Raw genomic sequence first — 25,399 nt, 5'->3', positions numbered from 1 at the left:
GAGAGAGAGAGAGAGAGAGAGAGAGAGAGAGAGAGAGAGAGAGAGCTATTATGCCATGGTACATGTGTGGAGGTTGGAGGACACTCAGGTGAATCAGCTTTCTCTGCCATGTGGGTTCCAGGGATTGAACTCAAGTTGTCAGGCTTGGCAGCAAGTGGCTTTACCCACAGATCCTTCTTATTGGCTCCCACAGTCTACTTTGAACACTTAATCACCTCAGAAAGACACCATGTGGCTGGAGAGATGGCTCAGTGGTTAAGAGTGCTTGATCTTGCAGGGGACCTGGGTCCAATTCTCAGCACCCACATAGTAGTTCCAGGGGACCCAACGCCCTCTTCTGGCCCCTGTGGGCATTGCACTCATGTGGTGCACTTATATACATGTAGGCAAAACACTTATACACATAAAAAAGAATGTTAAACCACAGATTAAAAAAGAAAGAAACCTCATACCCTTTGGCTGGCATTCCATGCTCCCTTCTCTCTGTCCTGAGGCGCACCGAGATCCTCACCATCACTACAGATGTCCCTATTCTAGATTTTCATTATGCTGGCTGTGGTGCCTGGCTTCCTTCATTGGTGTAACATTTCAAGTTTCCTCCATGTAGTAGTCTGTGGCAGGACTTAATCCCTGTCTTACATCAATGACATTTGGTTGGGTGGATACGTTGTGGCTAGTTTATCATTAGCTGGCTGGCTGGCTTGCTTGTTCTCATTTTGGTGATTACTAATGAAGCCTCCATGAATATCCATGTACAAGGCTTGTGTTAAGCCATGCTTTTCTTTCTCTTGGGTCACAGGGTAGCTCCGGTTTTACTTTTTGAGGAACTGCCCATCTGTCCCCATCCCAAGCGGCTGCATCAGCCACATTACGTCTCCCCCAGCAGTGACTGGGACTCTGGCTGCTCCACACCCTCACCATTACCTGTTGTCAGACTGTATTTGAGCCATCCTTGTGGGTAGGGAGCAGCATCCTGCTGTGGTTTTGGTCGGCAGATCCCTGATAAGTGACAGTGTCAAGTTCTTTTCCTGTGCTGACTGTTAACTTGTGTCCTTGGAGAAATGTCTATTCAGATCTTTTGTCTGCTTTCAAATTGTTAGTTATTTACCTTTTCATTATTCATTTTAAAGAGTTGTTTATATATGTAGATATGTCTCTTGTAGGATGTATGATTTGAAAATATTTCACCTCATTCTGTGGGTTGTCTTTTCCTTAATGGTGTCATTTGAAACACAAAAGGTCTGAATTTTGATGATGTCGCTTTTTTTTTTTTTTTTTTTTTTTTTTTTTTTTTGTCTTTTTGAGACAGGGTCTCCCTGTAGCCCCAGCTGTCCTGGAACTCACTATGTAGACCAGGCTGGCCTTGAACCCGATTGGCCATTTTTTTCTTTTGTTGTTCATAGTTTTGGTGTTGTATGTACGAATTCTCTTACAAATCTAAGGTTTTATGTTTTCTTCAGTTTTCAGCTCCTAGCACTGGGGGTCTTTCCTTGTTAATCTGGGTGTGTGGTCTGTGGTGCAGAGTAGGAGCCCCACTTTATCCTTTTGCATCTGAACATTGCCTGGCCTATTCCACTTGAGAAGACTGTCTTTCCTTACATGGTGGTCTTGGTCCCCGTGTCAGAAGCAGTTGATGGTAGACATGAGGATTTATTTCTGGATTCTCCATTCTGCTCCATTGAAATACCTGTCCAGAATCAGGCCATACTTTCTTTGTAGCAAGTTTTGATATCGGGATGTGAATCTTCCTTCCTTTCTGTCTTTTTCAGGATTTTTTTGCTATTCTGAGTCTCTTGCAATTTCCATATGAATTTTAGGTATTATACATAATGTCTGGAGACTTTTTTTTTGTCTTTTTGAGACAGGGTCTCCCTGTAGCCCCAGCTGTCCTGTAACTCACTAGACCAGGCTGCCCTCAACCTCACAGAGACCCGCCTGCCTCTGCCTCCCAAGTGCTGGGATTAAAGGTGTGCACCACCACACCTGGCTATACATAATGTCTAGAGACTTTTAAAAATATTTTATTTATTATTTTTATTTTATGTGTATGAGTGTATTGTCTGCATGTATGTGAGTGCACCCGTGTTGTGCAATGCCCGCGGAGGTCAGAAGAAGGCTTTGGATTCCCCTGGAACTGGAGTTAAGGACGGTTCATAGCCGCCATGTAGGTGCTGGGAATCGAACCTGGGTCTACTGCAAGAGCAGTCAGTGCTCTTAACTGCTGAGCCGTCTCTCCAGCCCCACGTCTAGAGACTTTTATAGAGAGCCCACAAACTCATGTCATCACCGTCCGTGCATGGAAAAGCCAAGACTATGGGGACCACAATGGACACTTCTGCTATTTGTGGGCTGAATCTGAAGGTTAATGGGACCTACTATAGCCTGGTCCTATAACCTCCACTAACATACACACACACACACACACACACACACACACACACACACAGACCAGATGGCTTTTTTGAACCAGGTGGTAAAGAGGTGTGGTTGAAACCCTGTAGCTGGGTGCTCTGATGTCCCCTGTGGAGAGCCCTGCATTCCCTGCTGTTGTCTGGGGATGATACCTGCCTGTCCTGGTGGTAGGCACCTAGACCATTGGTGTCGTGTCTAGGGGGAGAAACCAGAATCCTGAAATGCTGATGGAGTGAGGATTTGGGGGAAAACGGGGGTAATCTGCCCAGGATTAGCAACTGCCCCTATGCTCGTTCCCCTGCAGCCCCCCCCCCCAGGATTGCTGGGGTGGGAATCTGCCTTCTCTCCACAGCTTCTCCCTTGGGCATAAGGGTGCCACCCTGACCTGGATAGTTGCTTGGTGAGAAAACACCCATCAGGAACATTGACTGTGCTTTAGGGATACCTGGGGGCCCGCTGGGGAGCCTCCTTTCCTTGAGGAAGAAAAATATAGCTCTTCCAGAGAAGAGGATCAGATGACCCTACAAAGAAACAAGAACGAGACTGAACACCAGATGACAATGGAGAGAGGAGCTCTGACCCTGGCATTTTATGTGCAGCTGAAGTGTCCCTCACATCTGAGAGCTGTTAAAGAGTTTACAGGCAGACATAGCTTTCAAATTTTGACTATGTAAAGTCTGAGCAAGTACATTATTCACGTCAACAAAGCTGATGTGCAGAGGACCAGGAACAATTGGAAGAACGATTGAGACTATTGGGGGTCAGAGTGGGAGGATTGGCCCTGACACTTAGGCCACTGGCATTAAACTGGGTATACTGGTTCATAGAAGGGAAAGTGTTGGGACAAAGGAGACAGTCCAGAATGTACTCACACATGTGTGGATACTTGATTGATAGCACAGGTGACCAAGAGCTGGGGTAAAAGAACATGCCTTGCAGAGAGCCCCCTCCATTATTATGTGTGATAAAAATCACCCCATAACCACCCATTCCAGGACTAAGAACTCAGACACAAAGTATAGGATGGAGGTGGCTGCAGGATGAGCCCAGGAACAATACAGCGAGAGAAAGGTCCTTGCCAGATTCCAGCATGGGCTCCAGAGTTGTCAGAGGTAGATAAACTAACGAAAGGACAGCAGAATGTAACATGAACCAAAGATTTTCCCCATCTGGGGGCCATGAAGGATTCTTTTTCTTGTGGAACCACTTGAAAATCACCTCATTGCAAGGTGACTATGGCCTCAAGACCAGTCCTGGAGCAGCCTTGGACTTCTCTTCCAATAGGACCAGGAGAGTGAACCCATACCCTTCCTATTTCTGGGCTTTATGAAATGAGGTATCTAGTACTTAAAGGAGCTGATATATCCCAAATAGCCAGTGAGTTTGTTTTATCCACTCAAAAAGCTAGTGTGTCTTTGCTCACACAGTGGTAAACTGCATGCATAGCTATCATTCTGGTATGCACAGGGCCAAGAGCTGGTTTAGGTGATCCCAGGATGGGAAGAACATTGAACTTGGGGCTCAATGGAGCCATTCTTTACAAATATGTTCTCTGGTTTTGCAAGTGCCCTTGATATGAACAGGTATCCTTAGAGGGCAGTCTTTTAGGTGAGTCTCACACCCTCACCAAGGATTCTGGCCACCTTTGGGGTTGGGCAAGTGCAACCCAAGTCCATGGTATGATGGAGAGTGTGGGGGGGAACCACTGGGTTCCCCTAACCCTAACCCCTAACCCTTAGAGGGATTGGAGGGGTAAGAGTGAGGGTCTGACGGGAGCAGTATCTGTGCTGTCAAAAGGGACAGCCCCCCAAACTGTTGGCTGCCTGTCAGGAGATGTTGGCAAGGACGGGACCCTCTGTTTCTCACTCCCCTCCACTTCTTTGACCCCGTGAGCATTTTCAATGAACTGACAATCAGCAGAGACCTGGGGAACGCCATGAGGATAGGTGGTTGGTCCGATGCCATGTGGGGACAAACTAGCTGTCTAGGTACAGTCAGATGGTGGGTACCCTGCATGCTTTTCAAGCCTGGCTAGGCATCCCTCAAGGCAGAGCTTGCTCAGCAGTCATTCCTCGCTGATCCTCACCATTCTGACTCAACACCTCCTCTATGGAAAAGTGAAGCCGGGTGGCCTGGAATGGGTGCTTCAGTGGGGAAAGAGGGCAAAGTGGGAGAGGCTACTCAAAGGAGGCAGCATGGGCCACTCTTTCCAACACAGATACTGGATGGACTGGGTGATCCAGTCCTCTGGCCTCTTTCCCTCATGAAGGGATAGATTGTACCACTGGGGTGGCATGGTTTACCCCATGCCTATACCACTTGGGGTGCTTGACTGCCCCTTGGGCAAACCTGTACTCCCCAGACTCCCACTATGGGATTTCCCACCACAAAGAAAAACCAACTCCAGTACCCTCCACAGAGCTGACTTACTTTCCGTGTCCTTGCCGCTGCTCTCGGAGAGCTGGAGGGCCAGGCGGACCTGCTCAGGGACCTCCTCTGTGTTCTCAAGTGGCACCAGGGTGGTAGGTTCTAGGAGAAGCTGAGGGTGACCACATGGCCTCTGCTTCATGCCCAGGCCATCCTGGGGCAACCCTCCTGAGCTACTGCCTGTTCCCCCACCTGTTGATCCCCCACATGGGCAGAGAGCACCGTGGCTCATAGCTGAAACTGGGCCCACTCTCTTGCTGTCCCTCTGAAGGGTACACTTTCCACTTCCCCAGATCTGTTTTTCAAGGAGGCTCTTTGTAGATCTGAGGCTTTAGGGCTCCCCTTCCTTTTTGTCAGGCTCCCCTTTTCTTTCCTTCCAACTCTGCTCCCGGGACTATGTCTTCTCTCGTTATGCCCCATTTTCAGAAGTTGGTGCTCTTGGCCCCCAGCTGTAAGTCATCTCTGTACAGATCTTGTCTCTCTCCATGGTATCTATCTGTTGGCTCCTTTAGCTACAAGTCTGACGATCCCTGCCTTGGGATCCCAAATCTCAGCCTGCCCACCAGCAGGCATCCTATCTTCTCCACACTGGGCTTGGTGTCTCGCTCCTGTTATCTGAGGCCTTCTGCTGCTCACTGCCTCTCCACTCCTCTGCTCCCTTGAGCACTTGTTCTGAACTGATGATCAGCAGAGAGCTGGGGAACCCCATGAGGAAAGGTGCCTGGCCTTCAGGTGAGAGGTGAAGTCCCCAGGGCACTTCTGTCCAGCAGTCCTTCAGAATCACAGGGAAGGCCTCTCACATGCAGACTTCTCTACTGCCCATCACCTGGTGATATGCAGGGCACCTGGACCCAAGTTGGAGGGAGTGGTGATCTGCCTCAGGTAGCCAAGCACAGCCAGAACCCAAAGGCTCTGTCTCTGGAATTCAATGTGCATGCGTGCGTGCGTGCGTGCGTGCGTGCGTGTGTGTGTGTGTGTGTGTGTGTGTATACACATGTGAGTGTGTACACAAGTATGCCAAGGTCAGAGGACAACTTTTTGGAATTGTGGCTTTAAGTGGCTTCTGGGGATTAAACTCAGGTTGTCAAGGCTAGGCCATCTCACTGGTCTCTCTATATTGTTTTTGAGAGTGGGTCTCCACTATATAGCTCAGGCTAAGCCTTGGACTTTCAATCCTCTGGCCTTAGCCTCCAAGTACTGAGATTACAGGCATGGGCTGTCACACCTGCTTAAACCTGACTCTTAACTTCAGGTGGACTTTTCGCCTAGAGCAGGCATGTACACATCACTCAACCCCTTTTAAAAGATATACCAGGGCTGGAAGCTCTGGGATGGTTCTGTACTTCTGGAAGCTTCAAGGCAAGGCTGTTGGTTTGAGGAACACATGTTAAGTGCATACAATGAGACTCTCACAGCCTCCCGTCTACCCAGTAAAAAAATTTGGAAATCCTAACTTGGCAAGCAAACCTCCCCAAATGTTTCACACCCACCTTAACAGTTTTATGTTTTGTCTTTTTGTTGCCCTGTCAGCAACCTGAACCTCTTGTCTCTTTGCTGACAATGTAGAGGCCCCTTACCACTGGTCCCTCCCATTGTTGATGGTAGAGGAGTTCAGAATCTCACACATGGCCAAGATTAAGGCTGCTGGCTGGAGCCAGGACTGACCAGTGTCATTTTTAGACCCAGGTCTTAAGAGCCTCGTCACTCTTCATACTGGGGACAAGAGTCAGTCAGGCCACCAGGGCTGACCACCGAGTTGGTGCCAGGGAGGCTGCAACACTCACGTGGTCTCACAGTCACTGATTTGCTGAGCAAGCCACTAAACCTGGCACTCACTCGTCCTCTTCCGTCCACGAGCTCTGAGAATCTGCAGAGAAGGTATGAGTGTCATGGGCTGAGCACAGCCTGGGGACCCTTGGCTGGGCTAGGAGTATGTACCTGGGTGGCTGGGTTGGTGTTTGAGGGGCACTGTGGTCATTGAGCAGACGTAGCTCTGGAAGCTGCACAGGGGCTGGTCTATTTCTGAGTACCCGTGGGTGGTGTCCTCCCTGGTGCCAGCGTCTCTCAGCACCATCCCTGGGGGCTGAAGAAATGGAGAAGGATGGGAACTAGCCACCATCTGGGCTGCCTGCTATTCTTGCCTCTGTCTCTGCTGCAGGGAAGGGACAGCTCACACCTAGCCCTGCTTAGGCAAAGGAAGAGAGACTCACATGTCACCTGAGAAGCCTCTGTCACTCACTGCATCTTTTCCAGTCAGGGACTGTGCATTTGTCCTACAATAGACACACACTGGCCTGGAAGGCCAGCTTTCCCCTACACCTCCAAGGCAGATTCCTCCATCTGCTAAGCAAAGGCTAGGCTGTAGACTTGGTCTAGGCATCTGGGAGATACTCTCCTGTAAGTCGAGTTTCCTGATGAGCCACCTCAGCTCAGACAACTAGGCCCTTGCAGTGTCCTTCAGCCTCCCTGATAGGCAACTTCCTTTCTTCTTTCATCCCGACTCTGACTTGGTTGCAATGACTGGCTCACAGAGAAGCCCCATCTATTTTTCTGCCTGGCCTGAAGCCCAGCTGGTGGAGTACAGCAGGGTTGGGTCTGAGAATTAGCATAGGATATGTGTGTCATGTTCACTATCTATAGTCTCCAAGCAGCCTACTAGGCTGTGGAGAGGAGGGAGGAAGGACCCAGAAGGGCTTCTTCCTTGCTTCCTGCTTGGTAACTGTGTCAGGACAAAGTCCTGTCTGCTGCTCCAGCCTGCCTGGGATTGGCTTTGGGGAAATAGTATAAGATGAGGCTTGACAGATGTGTTTTTCCAGATCATTAGTATCCCTGTCACTGTGTCCTTCTTTACCATAAAGTGAAAAGCTTCCTTTCTCTATTCACACCAGAGCTGTTTTTAGGCTAAGATGTCCCAGGAAGAGAGTGGCCCATGCCACCTCTCCTGGACAAGGATACCACACCCTGAGAATAGCAACCAGCAGCTATGAGGTTGAATACCTGCCCATCCTCCTCCCATCACGGAACTCACAGGTGATGATGTAGAGGTGTGCAGGCTCACTGTGCAGTTGGCCCTGTTCTGTGCCCTGCACGGCTGTCACTGAGAGCTGGTACCGCCGACCTGGAAGCAGGTCACGCACTGTGTAGGACACTAGTTTCCCATTGGGGACATAGCGGCTCTTGGTGCTCTGGCTGGTGGTCACATTGATGACATAAGCCTCCAGTGAGACACCTGGAGTGGGGGTGTCCCAGACCACGTGGGCAGAGGTGGCTGTGACCCGAAAGGCAGTCAGGTTTGCTGGAGGCAGGGGCCCTATATGAAGTATGGATAGGAGAAAAAGATAAAGGTCAGGGCAGAGGACAGTTAATGGAACACAGTTCGAGATATGAAAGGGATCGGGGTCCCATGTGAAGCCAGCTCTGGTTACTGTGGAGACTCTATCATCCTGGGAGAAGTGTGGAAAGCTTGTATGCAGAGGTTAGGGCACACCTTCCACTTCATCTCCTAAGTGTCTGAGGGCTACAGTGGGCAGTCCTGGGTCTGGGAGCACAGAGTTGTCCCCACTAGACATCATTGGTACACAGGCTCCACTCCTCACAGACCCTCACTTCCCCCTCACCACACACACACTGGAAACAGCATGTGGACCAGTGATACCTGGGAGTGTGACTAGAGTGGGCTGGTCACATAGCCCAAGAGCCCTGGGCATCCTCATCCCAGTGTGCTTCCTGAGCCCTCTGGTGCACTCTGTGAAGGCCATACTAAGGAGTGTCCAGGACTATTCATCCTTGGACAGTCTCTGTCAGAGTGAAGATACCTTGGGGGCTCAAGGGCTGGGTTCCAGTTTAATGACACTTTGGACAAGATGGTGTGACAGGAGGAGACCAGAGTGCTAGAAGGTATCTTTTCTGAGAGGAAGCTGAGGGTAGAGGCTACACCTGTACTTACGGGTCCACACGTGCAGGGGTGCCGAGGCCAGACTCTCAGTGGGATGCTCAGCTCCCACAGGCCCACTGAGAGTGGTCAGCCGTACAGTGTATCTTCTTCCTGGCAGCAGGGCCCTACCAGAAGGGGAAGAGAGGAAAGGAACATCTAGGGGTCTGTGGCTCACTCTGTATGATCAGAAGTGGGGGTGTCTTGCTACTGGTGGCTCAGGTCACCTCCATGAGGGGCAGATCAGTGGTTTTTAGACCACGGAAAAGTGGTCTGAGAGTAGCCATAAGAGAGATGCTCAGACAGGAAGTCTAAAAATGGACCAGCTGGAGAAGGTCCTTGTGTAGACAAGGGCTCTGGTGGTCCAGCTGTCTCCTTGTCATGATCTGGATTTCTGAGGGTTCTCACTGCCTCTCAGCAAAGAGGGCTTTCTGCACCTACACTGTTACTGTAAATGCCATGGCCCACTCTCACATCTGCGATGCTCCTGGGTCTGGAATTTTCATACACACAGGCAGGAGTTACTGTGTGGCCAGCTCCAGAGCCGCCCCAGGTGCTGAGCCTGACCCAGCCCCTGGGCTGCAGCATCTTATCCTTGACTTCACAGTCTGGCTGGGATGGGAGAGTGTCCTGTGTGGACCCATGCAGAAGAGAGCTCAGTCCCATTTCCTCCAGATCTGGCCACTGTCCCTTTGCTGCCTCCCCTCCATGCCCCTTCTCTGTGCTGTCTCAGCTGCCAGTACCACTGCATGTCAAGTGCTCCTATACATCTGACTAGGACCCCCTGACACAGCTGCGTGCCCACCTGGGCCTGATTTGCATTCCTTCCTTAAGTTGCCTCAAGTCATCTGTTAGGAGAAGCTAGAATGTAAATCAAGAAAAGTCATAGCAACGTCTAATAGCGCAGACGGTTTTGGGAAGATGGTAACAGGAATCCTGGAAATCTGTCTCCCACCTGCACAGCAAGTACAAGGCAGAATCTATCTGATGTGACTTATTTGTAACTCTGGACTCTGTGGAAGGCCTGCAACACCCCGAGATCTTAGTGGGAAATAGGCTTAATTCTATCAGCTCTTAGCTGAGCAGCAGCCAACTATCTCTAGCTGTGGTAGTGGCTTCTGCTCACACACTGCATGATCCAGAAAGGGCAAAAAGGAGCCTTCCTCCAAGTGTCAGGGGATCCCCAGTTGCTGCTTGTGACCACAGAGGGGGACATGGAGCCATTGTTGTTGCTAGCCCCTCCACACTCAGCTGAAGTCACTTCCAGGGGGACCCAAAAGCAGTGGCCCCAAATTTCATTTTTCTTTCCTTTCTATTTGGGGAGCCAGACATTAAGGAGCAGGACATTGCAACAGCAGCTGTACATTCAGAGAAAATGGGAACGTGACTGTGCATGCCAAGCATCTGGTGACCTGGGTTGACCCTCAGGCTGACCGTGTTTTGACAGCTTATGACAAACATAAGGGGAGGGCTGGGGCACAACAGGCCTGAGAAGAAACTAAAGGAGCCTTGAGAGGCAGAAGACAAGACAGTTTGTCCTCGGTGCAGCTGCTTGTCTGACTGGAGGGGAGGAACAAGCAGGCTTAGAAAAGTAGTTTTGGCAATTCTGCAAAGGACGCACCTACAGACCCAGGATCTTCACACTTTCCTCACACTTTCTAGGCACCTTCAATACTTTCAGGGTACTATTATTTGTGATGGCTTGGGGTCAGGCAAGGCAGGACAGCCCCCTGCACTCCCCAGAGTGCGACTGAATTCAGGCCCCAGGCCCACTCAGGAGGATGGCAGGTGTGCAGATATAGAGGGAATACTGGGCCCCTGTGCTCCTGAGGCCTCTCCTCTTACCCAAATGTCATCTGGTCCACGTTCCTGTCCACCTCAGTAGATTGGGCCTCAGAGGCCTCAGGGTAGAAGATGGACACTCGAACTCTATGAACAGTGGCATGCTGGATCCTGTGCAGAGTCCACCACAGAGAGATGGCATTGGCTGAAACGTTGGTGACCTCAAAGTCCTCGATGGGGCGTGGACCTGTGGGGCAACAGGCTTCTCTGCTGATGCTACCCCTCGGGCTCCTTGCCTCCCATCCCAGTGACTGCCCCTTTCTACCTTCCCTTTTCTGATCTGGTTACCATGTCCTCCCCTGTAGGAAAGTCAGCCCCCATGCAGAGTTGTCTGCTGAACAAGCAGACTGGTGAGAACAGGCTCCTTTTCTGGGCAGAGGTGGCCAGGCAGCCCCTAGGGCACTCACGGGTACGGGTGAGTAGTGCTACGGGCTTGCTGATGTCATTCTTGTTGTTGGTGTTGCGCTTGACTGAGAAGACAGAGATGTTGTAGGCACGGCCAGCTGCCAGGGCCCGTAGCTGGTGAGTGGAGCGGCTCCGATCCACAAAGTCTGTACGTCGAGAGGAGCCATCCGAGGAGGCATAGGTGACTGCATAGCCATCCAGCACCTGCCTAGCGGTGGCTCCTTCAGGCGGACTCCAGGAGATGGAGACTCCACTCTCCTCCACCCTCTCCACCCTGAGAGCTGTTGGTGGGAGGAGCTCTTCAGGGTTGTCACAAAAACACAAAAGAAGCAGAGCTGTTAGCTTTGGTCCCTGAAAAAGCTGTTCCCAGTCAGGTCATCTAGCTTTGGGGCCTGGGTGACCAGGTCATTGCTGGCAGGGAGCCTTCTCCCTTGGGCCCCATAGTCCTCTGGAGGTTTGCACTTCCACACATGTGGCTGTTTGTGCCCCTCCCTGCTTCTCAAGAAGGGGACTGGATCAGCAGCTGCCTGCCCTGTCTTGTTCACTCAGACCCCCTTGCCTTCCGTCCTCCTTCCTGGGGTTCCTGGTCCTCACCTTTGGTGCAGTCCTTGCCTGTGTAGCCCACTTTGCAGGTACAGCTGTGGGACCCGTTGCTGGCCAAGCAGTAGCCGCGGCCCCCACAGGGGCTAGAGAAGCAGGGGTCACTCACTGAAGGGGGGAAACAGCAGTGAGAAGGGCACTGGGGCCTCTTTGCTCACAGGCCCCTTACTACATCGGTGGCATGGGTGTGGGAGGAGTCAGGTGGCACTATGGCAACTGCTGTCTCCCTTTGCCTTACATAGCAGAGTACTGCCTACCAGGACCCGCATGACCAATACAGGCTTGGCACCAGATGGTGCCTGTTCTAAGAAGGGGCTCAATTTCAGGCTGAGATAGAGATGGTTCCAGACAGGGAGGAGAGAGAGAGAGAGAGAGAGAGAGAGAGAGAGAGAGAGAGAGAGAGAGAGAGAGGGGAGAGAGAGAGAGAGAGAGAGAGAGAGAGAGAGAGAGAGAGAGGAAGAGGAGAGAGAGAGAGAGAATCAGAATGTTAATCAGGAGTACTGTGACACTGGGAGGAGTGGTGAACAGGGCTGCACTGCAGTCAGTATCAGTGTCAGGGAAGGCCTAGTTGGAGGGACCCACCATGGGCTAATAGGGGAGAGGGTTCTCCATGGAAAGGACAGTGAGTCCAGAGTTCTGGGACTGCAACAAGCTCAGCCTATCCAGGGGCAGCAGGACCAGCGGAGGTGAGTGTGAGGTCAAGGGCTAAGTGTGGGTTCCAGGAGGTGGAACTGTAGGAAAGTGGAGACCAGAGGACCACGGAGGGCTTTTAGGTGAACAGGTAGGCCTGAGTTCCTACCTGTCTCGCAGCGGTAGCCAAAGAAGCCCTCTGGACACACACACAGGTAGGCCCCACCACCGTCCTCACACCGGCCTCCATGCTGGCAGGGGCTGGAGGCACAGGCATCCATCTCTGGAGAACACCCAAAGGGTTGGCCCGAGCTGCAGGGAGGGACTCTGGGAGAGGGAGGAGAGGACAGCAGGAAGAAGGGATAGGGGGAGGCAAGGAGCAATGGCCAGGATATGGGGTACCTGTGGGTGGGACGGGTTCTTGGGGACCACCCCCCCCACACACCCAGCCTCCTTCCTCTCTCCAGGTCACCATAGCCCTGGGGTTTCCTCTTCCTACATGGATTGTCCAGCAAGAGGATGGCTCCTGGATCTCCCAGCAGCCCTGGCTTTGCATGTGGGGACCTGCCTGAGGGAACTCTACCTGTTTCACAGTAGACTCCAATGAAGCCTGCAGGGCACTGGCAGATGAAAGCCCCGGGGAGGTCCCTGCAGGAGCCTCCATTTTTGCAGGGTTGTGGTTGGCACTCGTCCATCTCTGTAGAGACAGGGGATGAGCACTGGCTCAGGTCTGAGACCCCTGCAAGTCCTCCAGGATTCAAAGTGCTCCTTGAGGAGCATCATGACCTTGAGTCCTTTGTCTCTGGGGTCTCCGTTTGGACAGTGGCCTTTTCTTCTGTCACCTGCACTTGTTCCTCCCTGGTAAGTATGCTGCCCACTGCCAGCAGCGGCTGCCCACTGCCAGCAGCGGCCCCCCGTGACTGGATGCTTCCTGGCATCACAACTGGCAATGGCCTTGCCGCCCCCCCTTAGGGGGGGCAGTAGCTCTGTCTTGGGGCTTAGAGTGCTACACAGGCATGAGAGGTGCAGGTCTTATCCTGCCACACATTGGGCAGATCCCTGCTCCCTCCAGTGGCTGATAGTACCAGATGTCCATCTTCTCTGCCCACCTCCAGGCCAGAGTCTGATGTCTGGCCAGTGTTTTTCAGCTCAGCCTCAGTCCCTGAGGCAGGAGGAGACAAGAGAACCTTGTTAATCTTTCCTGGTCATCAGATGACCCTGAGGGAGCAAGCAATGGCTGGGCCGCCTGCCCATAAAGAGCTTTGCCTAGGGAGAGAAGAGGAGGGTGGCCATGTTTAGGGGACCCAGTGCCTTCAGCTGCTGTCACTAGTGGGACTAGGCTCTTACCCAGCTCACAGTAGACTCCCTCATACCCTGGACTGCAGAGGCACTGGTACCCAGCAGTGAAGTCCTGGCAGAAGCCCCCGTGCAGGCATGGCTGAGATCGACACTCGTCTACTTCTGAGAAGATTCCAAGGACAAAGCAAGGCGGCCATTATTAAGCCAAATGAAGATGGATACAAAGTAGTTCTGAGGAGCTGGACAAGTTTATGATACTTCTAGATGCTTGAAGAGGCCAAAGCAGGGCTGGAGACCCTTGGAGGGGATGGTGGGCTGTGATCCTGTCTTGGGCCTGGCTTTTGTCTATGAAATGACTAGGGTCACTCCTGATCCCCTCAAAGCCCCCACAAGATACCCTGGGATTTAATTTCTATGGCCGCTGAGGCCTGGGAGGAAATGCTTGGCATCTGATCTTAACATTTCCATGTATAGCACACAGGTGTGAAACCAGCATGCTTGGGGGGCAAACTGTAGCTTTAAAGGGTTCATTGTGGGTTTCTTTTAAGCTGGGAGTTGTGAGCCTGAATTAAAATGGTCATTTTCCTCGTGAGGTAGAGGCAGGTGGATCTTTGTGAGATCAAGGCCACCCTGGTTCACATCGTGACTTCCAGAAAAGCTCATGTTCTCTCTGTGCCACACCAACTCCTGTGTATGATTTGTCTCTTTAAAATTAGCTTTTAAGCCGGTCGTGGTGGCACACACCTTTAATCCCAGCACTTGGGAGGCAGAGGCAGGCGGATCTCTGTGAGTTCAAGGCCAGCCTGGTCTACATAGCAAGTTCCAGGACAGCTGGGGCTATAGGGAGACCCTGTCTCAAAAAGACCAAAAAAAAAAAATTAGCTTTTAAATTGGGGTTGGGGATTTAGCTCAGTGGTGGAGCGCTTACCTAGCAAGCAAAAGGCCCTGGGTTCGGTCCTCAGCTCCGAGGGGGAAGAAATAGCTTTTAAAAACAATTTTATTTCTGTTTGTTTTGAAACAGGGTCTCCCTGTAGCCCCAACTGGCTTGGAACTCACTATGTAGACCAGGCTGGCCTCAAACTCACAGGATCCGCCTGCCTCTGCCTCTTGAGTGCTGGGATTAAAGGCCTGTACCACCATGCTTGGCATGATGAATGTCTAAACAATGTGTGGCTTTATTTTTGTTGTTTATGCACTTTATTCATAGAGTGCCACGGTCATGTTCTTTCTCACTAAACGTCTCATTAGTAAGAGCCCTCCACGCTGTCATGGGTCCTTGTAGCTTACTACTTTTACTGCTGTGTAATGTTCCATTGTTGCTTATATTGTATCTTTCTCGTTTGGTCAGCACTTGTGTTGGTTTCAGATTTACTATGAAAGATGCTGCTGTGGAGGCTCTTCACCATCTCCTAGTGCAGGTCTGTGTTTTCTTAGGTTTACCTGGAAGTGGGATTGCTGAGACAGAGGCTGTATTGGTGATCAACTCGGCAGGCAAATTACAAAATCATTTTCAAAGCACTTCTGGCAACTTACATTCCCACCAGCAATTGACAGAAATCTTATCAGTCCACATTTTCACCAACAAGCATCCAAAGCTTCTGAAATGTTGCCAATTAAGTATGTATGCTTGGCACGTCCCTAATATAGTGAAGTAGAATGCTGATTTTCATGTTTGTTGGCCTTATGTATCTCTTTGCACATGAAACACATATGTATCTGTTTTGCCTATTTGTCTACTGGGCTTATTATTCTTTTCTTACTGATTCACTGGTATTCTTCAGGTAGTCTTGAAACCTCTCTCTCTCTCTCTCTCTCTGTGTGTGTGTGAATATTTACTGATCTGTCTATGCACACACATACACTCTCTCATGTTCTAGCTTATATTTCACTTGCTTTTTCAAAGGTTAGATTTTAAGTTCCTAATTTTTATCTACTGAAACCAGTTCATTTTTTTTATAAGTACTTTTTGTGACCTAGGAAGTCTTTCTTTACTCAAGTCAAAAAGATAGCTACCTATATTTTCCACACAAAATTATATAGCTTTACATAACATTTAAGCTTTTAATTCCCCTGAACTAACCACCATGAATGGCGAGTAGGAGACAGATGTCATGTTTCCTAAATGCGTAGCCAGCTGTTGTGGCTGCCATGGGTGCTTTACATCTGCCGTCTTTTGAAGTTTATAGTTTTAGCGCTTACACTTATGTCTGTAATTCTTTTTGCACAAGAACAGAGGTTAGGATTTTGATGCTGTTTTTCCCAGCGAGCTGTACGCAGGTTGCTCTTGTCTCCTCTAACCCCATTTGCCCCTGGGTTAAATCTACAGCTTCTTTTGTAGAATCTACTTGGGATTTTCTGTGCACACAGCCGAATTACCTTCACGCCTCCCTTCCTTTCTGATGGTCGTAACTTCTGTTGCATTGTCTCATCTTGACAGTGTTGAGGACCAGCAGAGATAGAACAAACACCTTGCCTCTTCCTGGTAGTGGGAAGGCTCAAGGTTAAGCTATGTTAGCTGTGGATTTTTCATGGATGCCCTAGATTTGACTGAGGAAAAATACCTTCTGCTTTTAGTCTATGAGGAGGTATTGCATAGTAGTTTAATTTACCAAGTTATTTTTTCTATAGCAAATGATATATCACATGGTTTCCTCTTGTCTCCCAATACCATGAAGTACAATGAATTTTCAGATGTTGTGCCAGTCTGCTGTGTGATCTTGAGGTAAAATCACACTTGGTTGTGACGATACTATACTTTTGTGTAGCACTGGGCTTGGTTTAGTATCTTCATTAGAGTTACTGTGTCTCTGTTCAAAGCAATATTAGCCTGTAATCTCGTTTCACGCTGTCTTTCTGGTTTGATAGTAAGGCAATACTGCTCTCATCAAATGATCCCCGTCTCTTAAAAATTCATTATTTATAATTCAGTTAATTTAAAAATTAATTTTGATACCTATAGCTGGGCATGGTGGCACATGCCTTTAATCCCAGCATTCAGGAGGCAGAGGCAGGCGGATCTCTGTGAATTCAAGGCCAGCCTGGTCTACATAGTGAGTTCCAGGTCAGCAGGGGCTAAAGGGAGACCTTGTCTCAAAAAGACCAAAAAAATACAAATACAAATATATTTCAGTTTATATAATTTGTTGTCCTGTAGCCTTTGTGTTCATTCTGTTGGCTATCCAGTTTAATCCAGTTAATCATTTCACATGCTGTATTTTCAGCTCTAGAATCTATTTTACCATTTGAATTCTCTATTACCTTATTCTCTTTCTTTGAACATACTTTTAAAAATATTTTATTATTTTTATTTTACATGTATTAGTATATTGCCTGCATGTAGGTAGGTGCACCCGTGTCTGAGGTGGTCAGAAGAGGGCGTCAGATCCCCTGGAACTGGAATTACAGATGGGTTGTTAGCTGCCATGTGGGTGTGGGGAACTGAACCTGAGTCCTTTGCAAGAAGAGCCAGTGCTCTTAACCACTGAGCCATCTCTCCAGTCCCTTCTTGAACATATTTATAATGGCATTTTAAAGTCCTTATTTGAGAGTGCCAGTATCTGGGACATCTGTAGGCTTCTTTCATTATTTCTTTTCTAGGTTGTGTGCTGTGATTTCTCACTTCTCAGACATAGTGTAAATAAGCACAGTGCAGACCAAAGTGGAACATTCCTTTCCTAAGGATGAGCAAGCTCTGTTTTCTGCCATGGAGTCTGGCTGAGCTATCTCTGTCACTGGGCCAGGCCACCATTGCAGGGGGTTTTGTTTGGCAATTACTTTTAAACATTTGAGGAATGGAGCAGGCCTCTCTCCTGCTGGATTTGGTACCTCAGCCTTATGGGATGATGAAATATCTGTCTGATTTTCAAGCCTGACCTTGGCTTTGCATGTACCCAAGAGGATCTTGTGGGAAAGAACTGGTGGGTGTTGAGGACTTGCAGTGTGATCCCAGCTTCTCTGACGACACTCCATTGTGCTTGCTACAGTATTCAAAGTGTGGCCAGTTTCCCGTATCCTGTCACCTCCTGCCCACGGTGGGTCTGTGGCCAAGGATAAAAGTGCCACCAACCTTTCTCACATAGGAAAGGATGCCTGAACTTCCAGATCTTCAGCTCTGACTGTTTAACAGTGTGACTTTACAGGTCTCAGGGTGTCACCTTCATAGTACAACCAGGGTGACTGTCTGCATCCTTATCAGTGCCATCTGCTCAGTATTAAGCAGTACTTTCACTATGTCTCTGGTGTTGAGAGGTCTGATGCCCACACGATTCCTTTGAAGGCAGTTTTCCCGTCTAGGCCTTTTCTGTTAGTTCATGATATTCCTATGCTTGGTTTGGTGTTCCTGCTCCCCTCCACGGCTCTGCACTGTTTGGGGTGTATGAACTGCTCCTCCTCTTTCTGGGGAAGGTCGTCCGGCTGTCTCTCAGTTCACTAACTTAGTCTTCGTCTGTGTCCGCTTATAAACTATGCTAGTTATTCCAACTACTGCAGTTTAAAGTCTTATCACTACTTTCCTTTAAAGCATAATTTATTGGGCACGTTCTATATGGGAAGTCCCACGTTTACTTTGCATATTGTCACAATGTACAGCACAATATAAAATGCATATAGGAGGTGCATTTTCTTTTGTGCTGTTTGTCTGTCTTCTGTATTTCTGCCCCCAGTGGCTGCTGTCTGGGTGTCCATCACGGTCTTTGGAGGTGGCCGTGCTTCTCAGGATCTTGCTTCCTTATTAGTAAGCCCCCTTCTCTCCAGGGACACCATGCCTGGCAACATGATGAAGAGATATGGAACTGGGAGATGCATTCCTGAGCAAGGTGTGTGAACCCTGGGACTTCGGAGAGCAGGAGTAGAGGATAGATGCCTGAGGCCAGGAGATCCTCTTCAGAACTCTTCACCTGAGTAGGGCCACACAGGGTGGGCTGGGCTTCTCCAGGCATTTGGGAAATGGTCATTTTCTTAGGCTCCATCCCTGTTTATGTGTTTCATGAGAACTATGTTATGATCACACAGTTTCTGATGGCAGAGCTGTATACTCAGGTCAGGCTCAACACCATGCACTCATAGTCATGTTAAGAGTTCCATAGCATGGCCAGGCCTGGTGGCACACACCTTTAATCCCAGCACTCAGGAGGCAAAGGCAGGTGGATCTCTGTGAGATCAAGGCCAGCATGGTCTACATAGTGAGTTCCAGGCCAACTGGGGCTACAGGGAGACCCTGTCTCAAATAACAACAGCTACAGCAACACCAACGACAAGCAGAGCTCCACAGCTCCAGGGTTTCCATCTGAAAGGCTCTCTCTCCAGGGCAGAGCTAAGGCTGGGACTCAGAGGTGATGCTGTCTGGAGCAGCACTCCTCCAATGAGGATGTGGAGGGTGGATCTTGTTCAAATGCAGCCTCTGATTCCACAGGGCTGGGTGGGACCCAGAACTTAGATCTGCTTCTTCAGGACCCTGCTCCTGGCTACATCTTGGCCTCAGCTGCTTCATCTGCAGAGGGTCTGTGGGTGTTTGACTTGCTCTTGGTTGCTCTGAGGACAAGGAAGCCCTGAGTGGGATGGTCTAGAGCAAAGCTGATAGCAATCATGCCTGTCACCATGGGATGCAGTTTCCATTCACAGGGAAGAGGTAGGGGAGGGGCTTTGCTCAGGCTCTATGCCGCTCCCTGTGGCTGGGGGAGGAGGGAGTTGGCCCTGCCCACCCATCCCTGAGGGCCCACAGAATTACCAGTGCACTGGGGAGGCTGGCTCCAGACACCTTGTGGCTGGCAGACACGGATCTGGCTGGGGGCACTCAGGCTATAGCCATGGTCACATGTATACAGGGCCACTGAGCCCATGCGAGTTCCATTGAAGTGCATCGTGGCATGTTTTACTTCCTCGGGGCGACCACAGTCCACCTCTGCAAAGGCACATCAGCATATCCTGAGTGGCAGGACCCCTGCCCAGACCCATCTCCATTTTTCTATCTGACCAAGGAGGCCCTGCTCCTGCACTAGGGGGACAGTGTTTGGCTTCTGGGGGTTGCCACCTCTGAGACTGCCTCTTTCCCATCCCTACCTTGCCTAGCTATTAGGGAATCAGGAAAAGGTACCATGCTAAAGCACAGCCACCTAGTTCTCACCTGCCTGGCACCGGTGTCCTGTGTATCCTGGTTGGCAGTGGCAGAAGAAATCTGTGCCTAGATCCTCACAGGTACCTCCATTCACACACGGACTCCGGAAGCAGGGGGAGGGGGCTGCAAGCACACAGAAGGCCCTTCACATGTCTTCCCCGGGGTCTCTGTGCTGCATGAGGGTGTTCTGCCTCCAGTACTCAGCCCATCTCCCATCCCTCCCAGACAAATCCTGCCCACTGGGCCTGTCTGACAAGAGCTGAGGAGAGCTGCTCCCACCCTACCTATCTCGCAGTGCCGCCCAGAGAAGCCTGGAGGGCAGTCACACTTGTATTTGCCAATGTAGTGGAAGCAAGTACCACCATTGTGACAGGGGCCGGAGGCACACGAGTCTGGCTTTCCTGGAAGCAGAAGACACCTGTCAGAGTCAAGTGTCACAGTCCATAGCAGCCTCTCCAATTCCCCACCAACCCAGAAACAAGGTCTTCAGGAGGGTGTTCCTGAGAGGCAGGTGCATGGTGGTTAGGGCTTGGCCATGCCGCACTCTGTCCAGGCTGATTCCAACTGGCTCAGCTCTACCTCAGAACATACTGGTCACCACCCACCCCTGCCCTGGGGCCGCACCAATCTCGCAGTGCCTCCCGGTGAAGCGATAAGGGCAGGTACAGCGGTACTCGCTGCCCGTCTCCTTGCATGTGCCCCCATTCCGGCAGGGCCCAGAGCTGCACAGGTGTGGCCGAGCTGTATGGAAGGACAGAGATATGGGTGAATGTGAATCCTTGTTACCATGCTGTTTTTTTTTCAGACCTTTGATACTGGATGGGCCTGCAGGCAGACCTGCTTCTCAGCTGTGCCCCAAGACCCACACAGAGGGGCCAAATCAGCCAGGACCAGACAAGGGGTGGATGGGATTTACAATCTATAGGCTACCACTTAGCCTTGGGTAGGCCCTGTGCCTGCCAGTCCTTGCTCTGCTGGAGAACAAGCCCCAAGTCACAGCAAAACAATATTCCCTCCTTCCTGTGATGAGTGTTTGGTCTGGGGGAGCTGAGTTGCTGCTAAGATATAGGCACCCACTGTGGTCAATTCTAATTTTTCTGATTTTCTGCCCCTGTTGTGGACAGTATAACTCTTCTGGGTTCAAGCAATTTCTAGGCCCCTGAATGGCTCAGGTACCTAGTTGTGTGGCTGGGATAGCCATGTAATTAGAAGTATGAATTAAATAGTGACATGTCTCCCTTCACAACTGCTAGTGAGTTAGCCCTTGAGTTCCTCATCATTCTATTTGGGAGAGGGAGGTGCCACAGAAGATTGCCAGCCTCCTTCCCACTCCCTGCACTCATCCTTCCCCCTCCCTGCACTCATCCTTCCCCCTCCTCTGAGGGCCTCACAAGCTAAATGTCCACCCTCAAGCTGCCTCTTGGGATCTGTGTCCACACTGGTGGCTCCATCTACTTTTGGGAGCAAGGACCGTGGGGGAGGCCTGTGTATTTCCTGAAGTAGCACAGGACTAGTGAGACAGGGACACTGGGCCCTGGGAACCTGGCCTAGAGAGATGAGTGGGATTTGGGTTGGACATCCCCTAGAGAGAGCTGTGGCCTCAGCATTTCATGGGGGGTGTGCAGCTAGAAGAGGCCCAGAGCAGGATCTGGAAGAGCTCCTGTATGGGAGTGTGGGTGACTCAGGAATGTATGGAGGGCCAAAGACCTCAGCAGGTCTCAAGGATAACCATGCAGAGGATTACCAAGGATAATGGTCTCAAGGATAACCATTTTTGGAAATCCCTGCTGCTGCTGCTGGGGCAGAGGAAGCTATAGGGTCCCAGGCATCATTGTCAGAAATCTGGCTTAGGTATGCAGTCTCTAGTGTGAAAAGGCTCCTTGTAACTCCACTGTGGTCTTGGCTCTCCTGACCAGCCAGGCCACAGAGCCCTGAGCTGAAAGATCAGGCCACAGCACCCCCCTGTCAAGGGGATGCCTGAGATGCAGTTTGTGGTGTGTGTGTGTGTGTGTGTGTGTGTGTGTGTGTGTGGTCACCAAACATAGCTTCAGGATGCATGAGAGAGAACAGTCCTGGTTGGAGATGGCCACCCCTGCAATGCATTTATGGAAGAATACTTAAATTCTAAGTTGTTAAATGTTGTAAGATGATACATTATCTGATAGACTATATTTAACAAAATCCTAATGAAATTATTTTCTAAGTTCAGTGTAACTATTTGGAAAAATGCTGAGTGAAAAATGAGGCCTGTCCCTGAGACACACAGACCGGAATAGGTAACGAAAATAACAGTCAAGATGGGGAGGCTCGAACAGTGCTGCCCCAGGATCAGGCTGCCCCAGATACACAGAGGCTCCAGAGGAGTGTCCAAAGCCGAGATCCGTGGGCCCCAGAGCTGGCGCTCTCCATGGTGCTGACGGCGGGGCGCCGGTAGGCGTGCGCCCGCCCCCTTTCTCCCAGTCCTCCCGCAGCGCGGCTCCAGGATCCACGCACTCCTCTCCCCTCCCTCTTCTCCCGGTCCTGGCCCTAGCACCGCTCCAGGAGCCCACCTCTCCTGTCCTTCTCCCCTCCCCGCCCCTTCACACCCCGGACCCCGCTCCCCGCCCCGCACCCCACAAGGTCGTGCCTTTCTCGCAGTGCCTGCCGTGGAACCCACGCGGGCACTCGCACGTGTAGGAGTCGTCGTGGGCGTCACAGGAGCCTCCATTAAAGCAAGGATCGGAGTCGCAGGGCGATGGCAGGGCTGGGGGAGGAGGGAGAAGGTGTTTTTGGAGCCTGCCAGGGTCACCCTGACCTCGTCTGGAGCCAAGGCCACTTAAAATACACTGCGGGAGTCGGGAGGTTCCTCACTGAAGCCCCACCCACCCCGGGTCTCTCCCGGTTTGGATTTTAGCAGCACCCGTCCTCTCCAACGAGGTAACGGAGCTGTCACAGCACCAGCGACATTATAATTACAAACCCCGGAAGTGATCGGTCATCTTTACACTAACAGTGGAGTACAAAATGCATCCGTCGTGCATAATCATGTATGCGTTAAGTATTTTAGTTTGTGCCCAGGCATGAGGGGAGACAGCATGTAGTCTGTATCTGTCAAAAGGCTTTTCCTCTGGGAGTGAAGGAGGCTCCCGGCGCAGGGCGAGTGAGGCTGTTGCCAGCGCCTCCTGCACCTGCAGGCTCTCCCGGAAGCCCTGGCTAGCCTCACCACCTGCACCTTTTCCACCAGACACCCTATCCAGGTCTCTGGCCTGGATCCCCATAGACCTGTCCCTAGCCACTCACCGTGGCTGATGTGGCTGATGTTGTGGTCAGTGTGGCAGACGCACAGGTAGCTCCCGCCATACTCCATGCAGTAACCTCCATCTGGGCACTGGGTGTTCATGTTGCAGGGCGTGGTTGTGACTTCTGCAGAGGAAGATTTCCTCTAGAGCCTGCCTTTCCTGGGGTCGTGCCTCCTTGATGAAGGTGGGGTTGTCCAAGACCCAGTGACCCCCACTAGGGATGTCCAGGGACAGGGCAGGAAGGATGCTCCACCAACCCTAGGCACCTACCAAATTCACAGAGGATCCCAAAGAAGCCTGGGGGACACTGACAGAGGGTGGTGTTGGCACCCAGGCATCTGCCTCCGTTTCTGCACTCGCAGTCGTTGGGGATGCCTGCAGCAGGAAAATGGAAGAAACTACCATGGGGATGGGAAGGTGGCCCCTCTCCCCTAACCCTGGCTGATCCTGGCCACCCTCCCACAAACCTGCCGAGCACACACACACTCACACATTTTTTTTTTTTCTCGTGGACTTTCCTGCATGCACAACCCAAGGGAGGCCCCTCCCCGACTCTGCTGCCACAGGCAGGCCCTGGGTCTCCTGCCCCAGCCCTGGGACGCAGCCCTGACGCACTCTCCCTGCAGTCCAAGCCCATGAAGCCTTCGGGACACTCGCACACGAATCCCTGATCCGCATCCACACAGGTGCCCCCGTTCTGGCAAGGGGCGGAGAGGCAAAGATCGGGCACCAGGTGGCTTCCTGCAAGAAAGACAGTGGGTTAGCAGCGGTCACTCCTGGAGGGTGCTGGGGCTGAGGCAGGACCAGGTATGGACCAAAGTGGAGGAAGAGCAGGTCTCCTTGGAGCTCCTATGGCTGTTCTCAGTACCTAGGGAGGGTCAAGGCAGCCACTTATTTTCTGGAAGCTGATTTACAGCTGCTCCACGCTGCCCTGCAGGAGCTCAGCATGACCCAGGCTCCTTATCTGGAACAAAATAACCAGCACTGGGGGACTACTCAAAGCCTGCCCCCACATCACTGATCAAACATTCCTATTGTTAAAACAGTTGAGATTTTCCAGGTATGCTTGTTGATTATTCCTAGTTTAATTGTTGTGGTTTTCATGTCACTGAGCTGTATCTTGTGTCTCTGTAAATGTCTCTTAGACCAGGTCCAAATCTGCCATAGCCTTTTGGTCTATGTGAGTCTCCACCTGAAATTATGGGCCTGCTTCTCTTTACAGTCTGTCAGCTGATTCATTAGTGTCAACAGGTAACAGGAAGCTTAGACTATGTCTACCTCTTTACCGTTTCTAACCTTCCCACTAGTGTTCCCTATTCTAAACGTCTCTGATGTTACACAGCCCCTTCACCTTCTCTTGACAACCCATTACTTTTTCTCATATGTTCAATTTTTTTATGTGCTTTGGAATTTTGTTTTTGTAAATTAGTAAACAGCAAAATCAACTTGTGTTTCCTACATGCTTCTAAGAGGTTTACCACCTCTATAGACTTGTGGAACCAGTAAGAATCAGGAAGGTGGAATCCTGTCACCTCTGATGAGTTCCACATTCCATCTCTTCAGGCTTGGAACCCTGTGGCCCTTGAGCCCAATAACTACTGAAGAGCTCGACACAGAGGTTTCACTTGCAAGATACTGCGGGAATGGAGCCATAGAGTTTAGTGTCTTGAGCCCAGCTTCTGTCACTCCATCTAAGCTTGTGTACCAGTACCTAGTTCCTTTCTGAGACCGAGTGGTACTCCACTGTGTGGAGGCACCTGCTTGTCTATCCATTCACCCAGCAGAGGGAATTTGGATTCTAGATTTGGGGTGATTATAATAGACATCCCCATGAATGGATTTTTGCATAAATTAATTTTTATTTCTTTGAGGTTAATACCTAAGATTAGGATTGCTGGGTCATATTATGAACAGCTGATTGAAATGATAAAAAGCTACCATTGTTTCAGAGTGGCAGAACCATTTTTCACTCCCCCTGAAACTCTGAGAGCGGCAGCTGCCCTGTGTCCAGACCAGGCTGGTGTTTTTATTTGTGCTGTTGCAATAAGTTGTGGTGGCATCTCGTATGGCCTTGATTTGATTTTTCAGTAGTGGCTAATGGTAATACCAAACATTTGTTTATTTGCCGACCCACCTCCATACATCTTTGTACTTAGGTATCTGTTTAAATCTTTTGCCCATTTTAAAATTTGACCTAATTGGATTTTCCTACTCTGAATTCAGAGTGTTCTTCATTAAGTCCTTTGTTGGAACATATTTCACAGACATCTTCCAGTCTGTAGCTTGTCTTTTCAATTTTGGGGTCTTTTTGAGACTGTCCCTCTAGCCCCAGCTGTCCTGGATTCACTATGGAGGCCAGGCTGGCCTCGAACTCACAGATCCACCTTCCTCTGCCTCCCGAGTGCTGGGATTAAAGGTATGCGCCAACACACCCGGCCTGTGGGTCACTTTTTAAACTCTGCT

The 25,399-nt window shown here is 50.6% G+C and overlaps 1 protein-coding gene across 1 annotated transcript in view; it reads right to left on the bottom strand.

Moving 5' to 3' along the window:
• Positions 1 to 25,399, bottom strand: part of Sned1 (sushi, nidogen and EGF like domains 1) — an 88,505-nt gene that overhangs the window by 25,558 nt on the left and 37,548 nt on the right. Inside the window, exons 10-28 of the mRNA XM_029561672.1 lie at positions 23,552 to 23,677; positions 23,207 to 23,311; positions 22,938 to 23,060; positions 22,285 to 22,401; positions 20,283 to 20,399; positions 19,943 to 20,059; positions 19,668 to 19,781; positions 19,272 to 19,445; positions 13,595 to 13,708; positions 12,831 to 12,944; positions 12,417 to 12,530; positions 11,612 to 11,725; positions 11,020 to 11,316; positions 10,616 to 10,799; positions 8,786 to 8,898; positions 7,868 to 8,149; positions 6,778 to 6,922; positions 6,624 to 6,706; positions 4,843 to 4,941 (exon numbers count right to left, since the gene is read on the bottom strand). Of these exons, the coding sequence (XP_029417532.1) occupies positions 4,843 to 4,941; positions 6,624 to 6,706; positions 6,778 to 6,922; positions 7,868 to 8,149; positions 8,786 to 8,898; positions 10,616 to 10,799; positions 11,020 to 11,316; positions 11,612 to 11,725; positions 12,417 to 12,530; positions 12,831 to 12,944; positions 13,595 to 13,708; positions 19,272 to 19,445; positions 19,668 to 19,781; positions 19,943 to 20,059; positions 20,283 to 20,399; positions 22,285 to 22,401; positions 22,938 to 23,060; positions 23,207 to 23,311; positions 23,552 to 23,677 (2,652 nt within the window). The remainder of the gene's footprint in view (positions 1 to 4,842; positions 4,942 to 6,623; positions 6,707 to 6,777; positions 6,923 to 7,867; positions 8,150 to 8,785; positions 8,899 to 10,615; positions 10,800 to 11,019; positions 11,317 to 11,611; positions 11,726 to 12,416; positions 12,531 to 12,830; positions 12,945 to 13,594; positions 13,709 to 19,271; positions 19,446 to 19,667; positions 19,782 to 19,942; positions 20,060 to 20,282; positions 20,400 to 22,284; positions 22,402 to 22,937; positions 23,061 to 23,206; positions 23,312 to 23,551; positions 23,678 to 25,399) is intronic.

This window comes from Nannospalax galili, unplaced genomic scaffold (assembly GCF_000622305.1).
Source record: "Nannospalax galili isolate Female #2095 unplaced genomic scaffold, S.galili_v1.0 scaffold453, whole genome shotgun sequence".
NCBI classification, from domain to species: Eukaryota; Metazoa; Chordata; class Mammalia; order Rodentia; family Spalacidae; genus Nannospalax; species Nannospalax galili.
The sequence above is the reverse complement of the archived record's forward strand: the minus strand, read 5'-3'. Positions and strand labels throughout refer to the sequence as shown.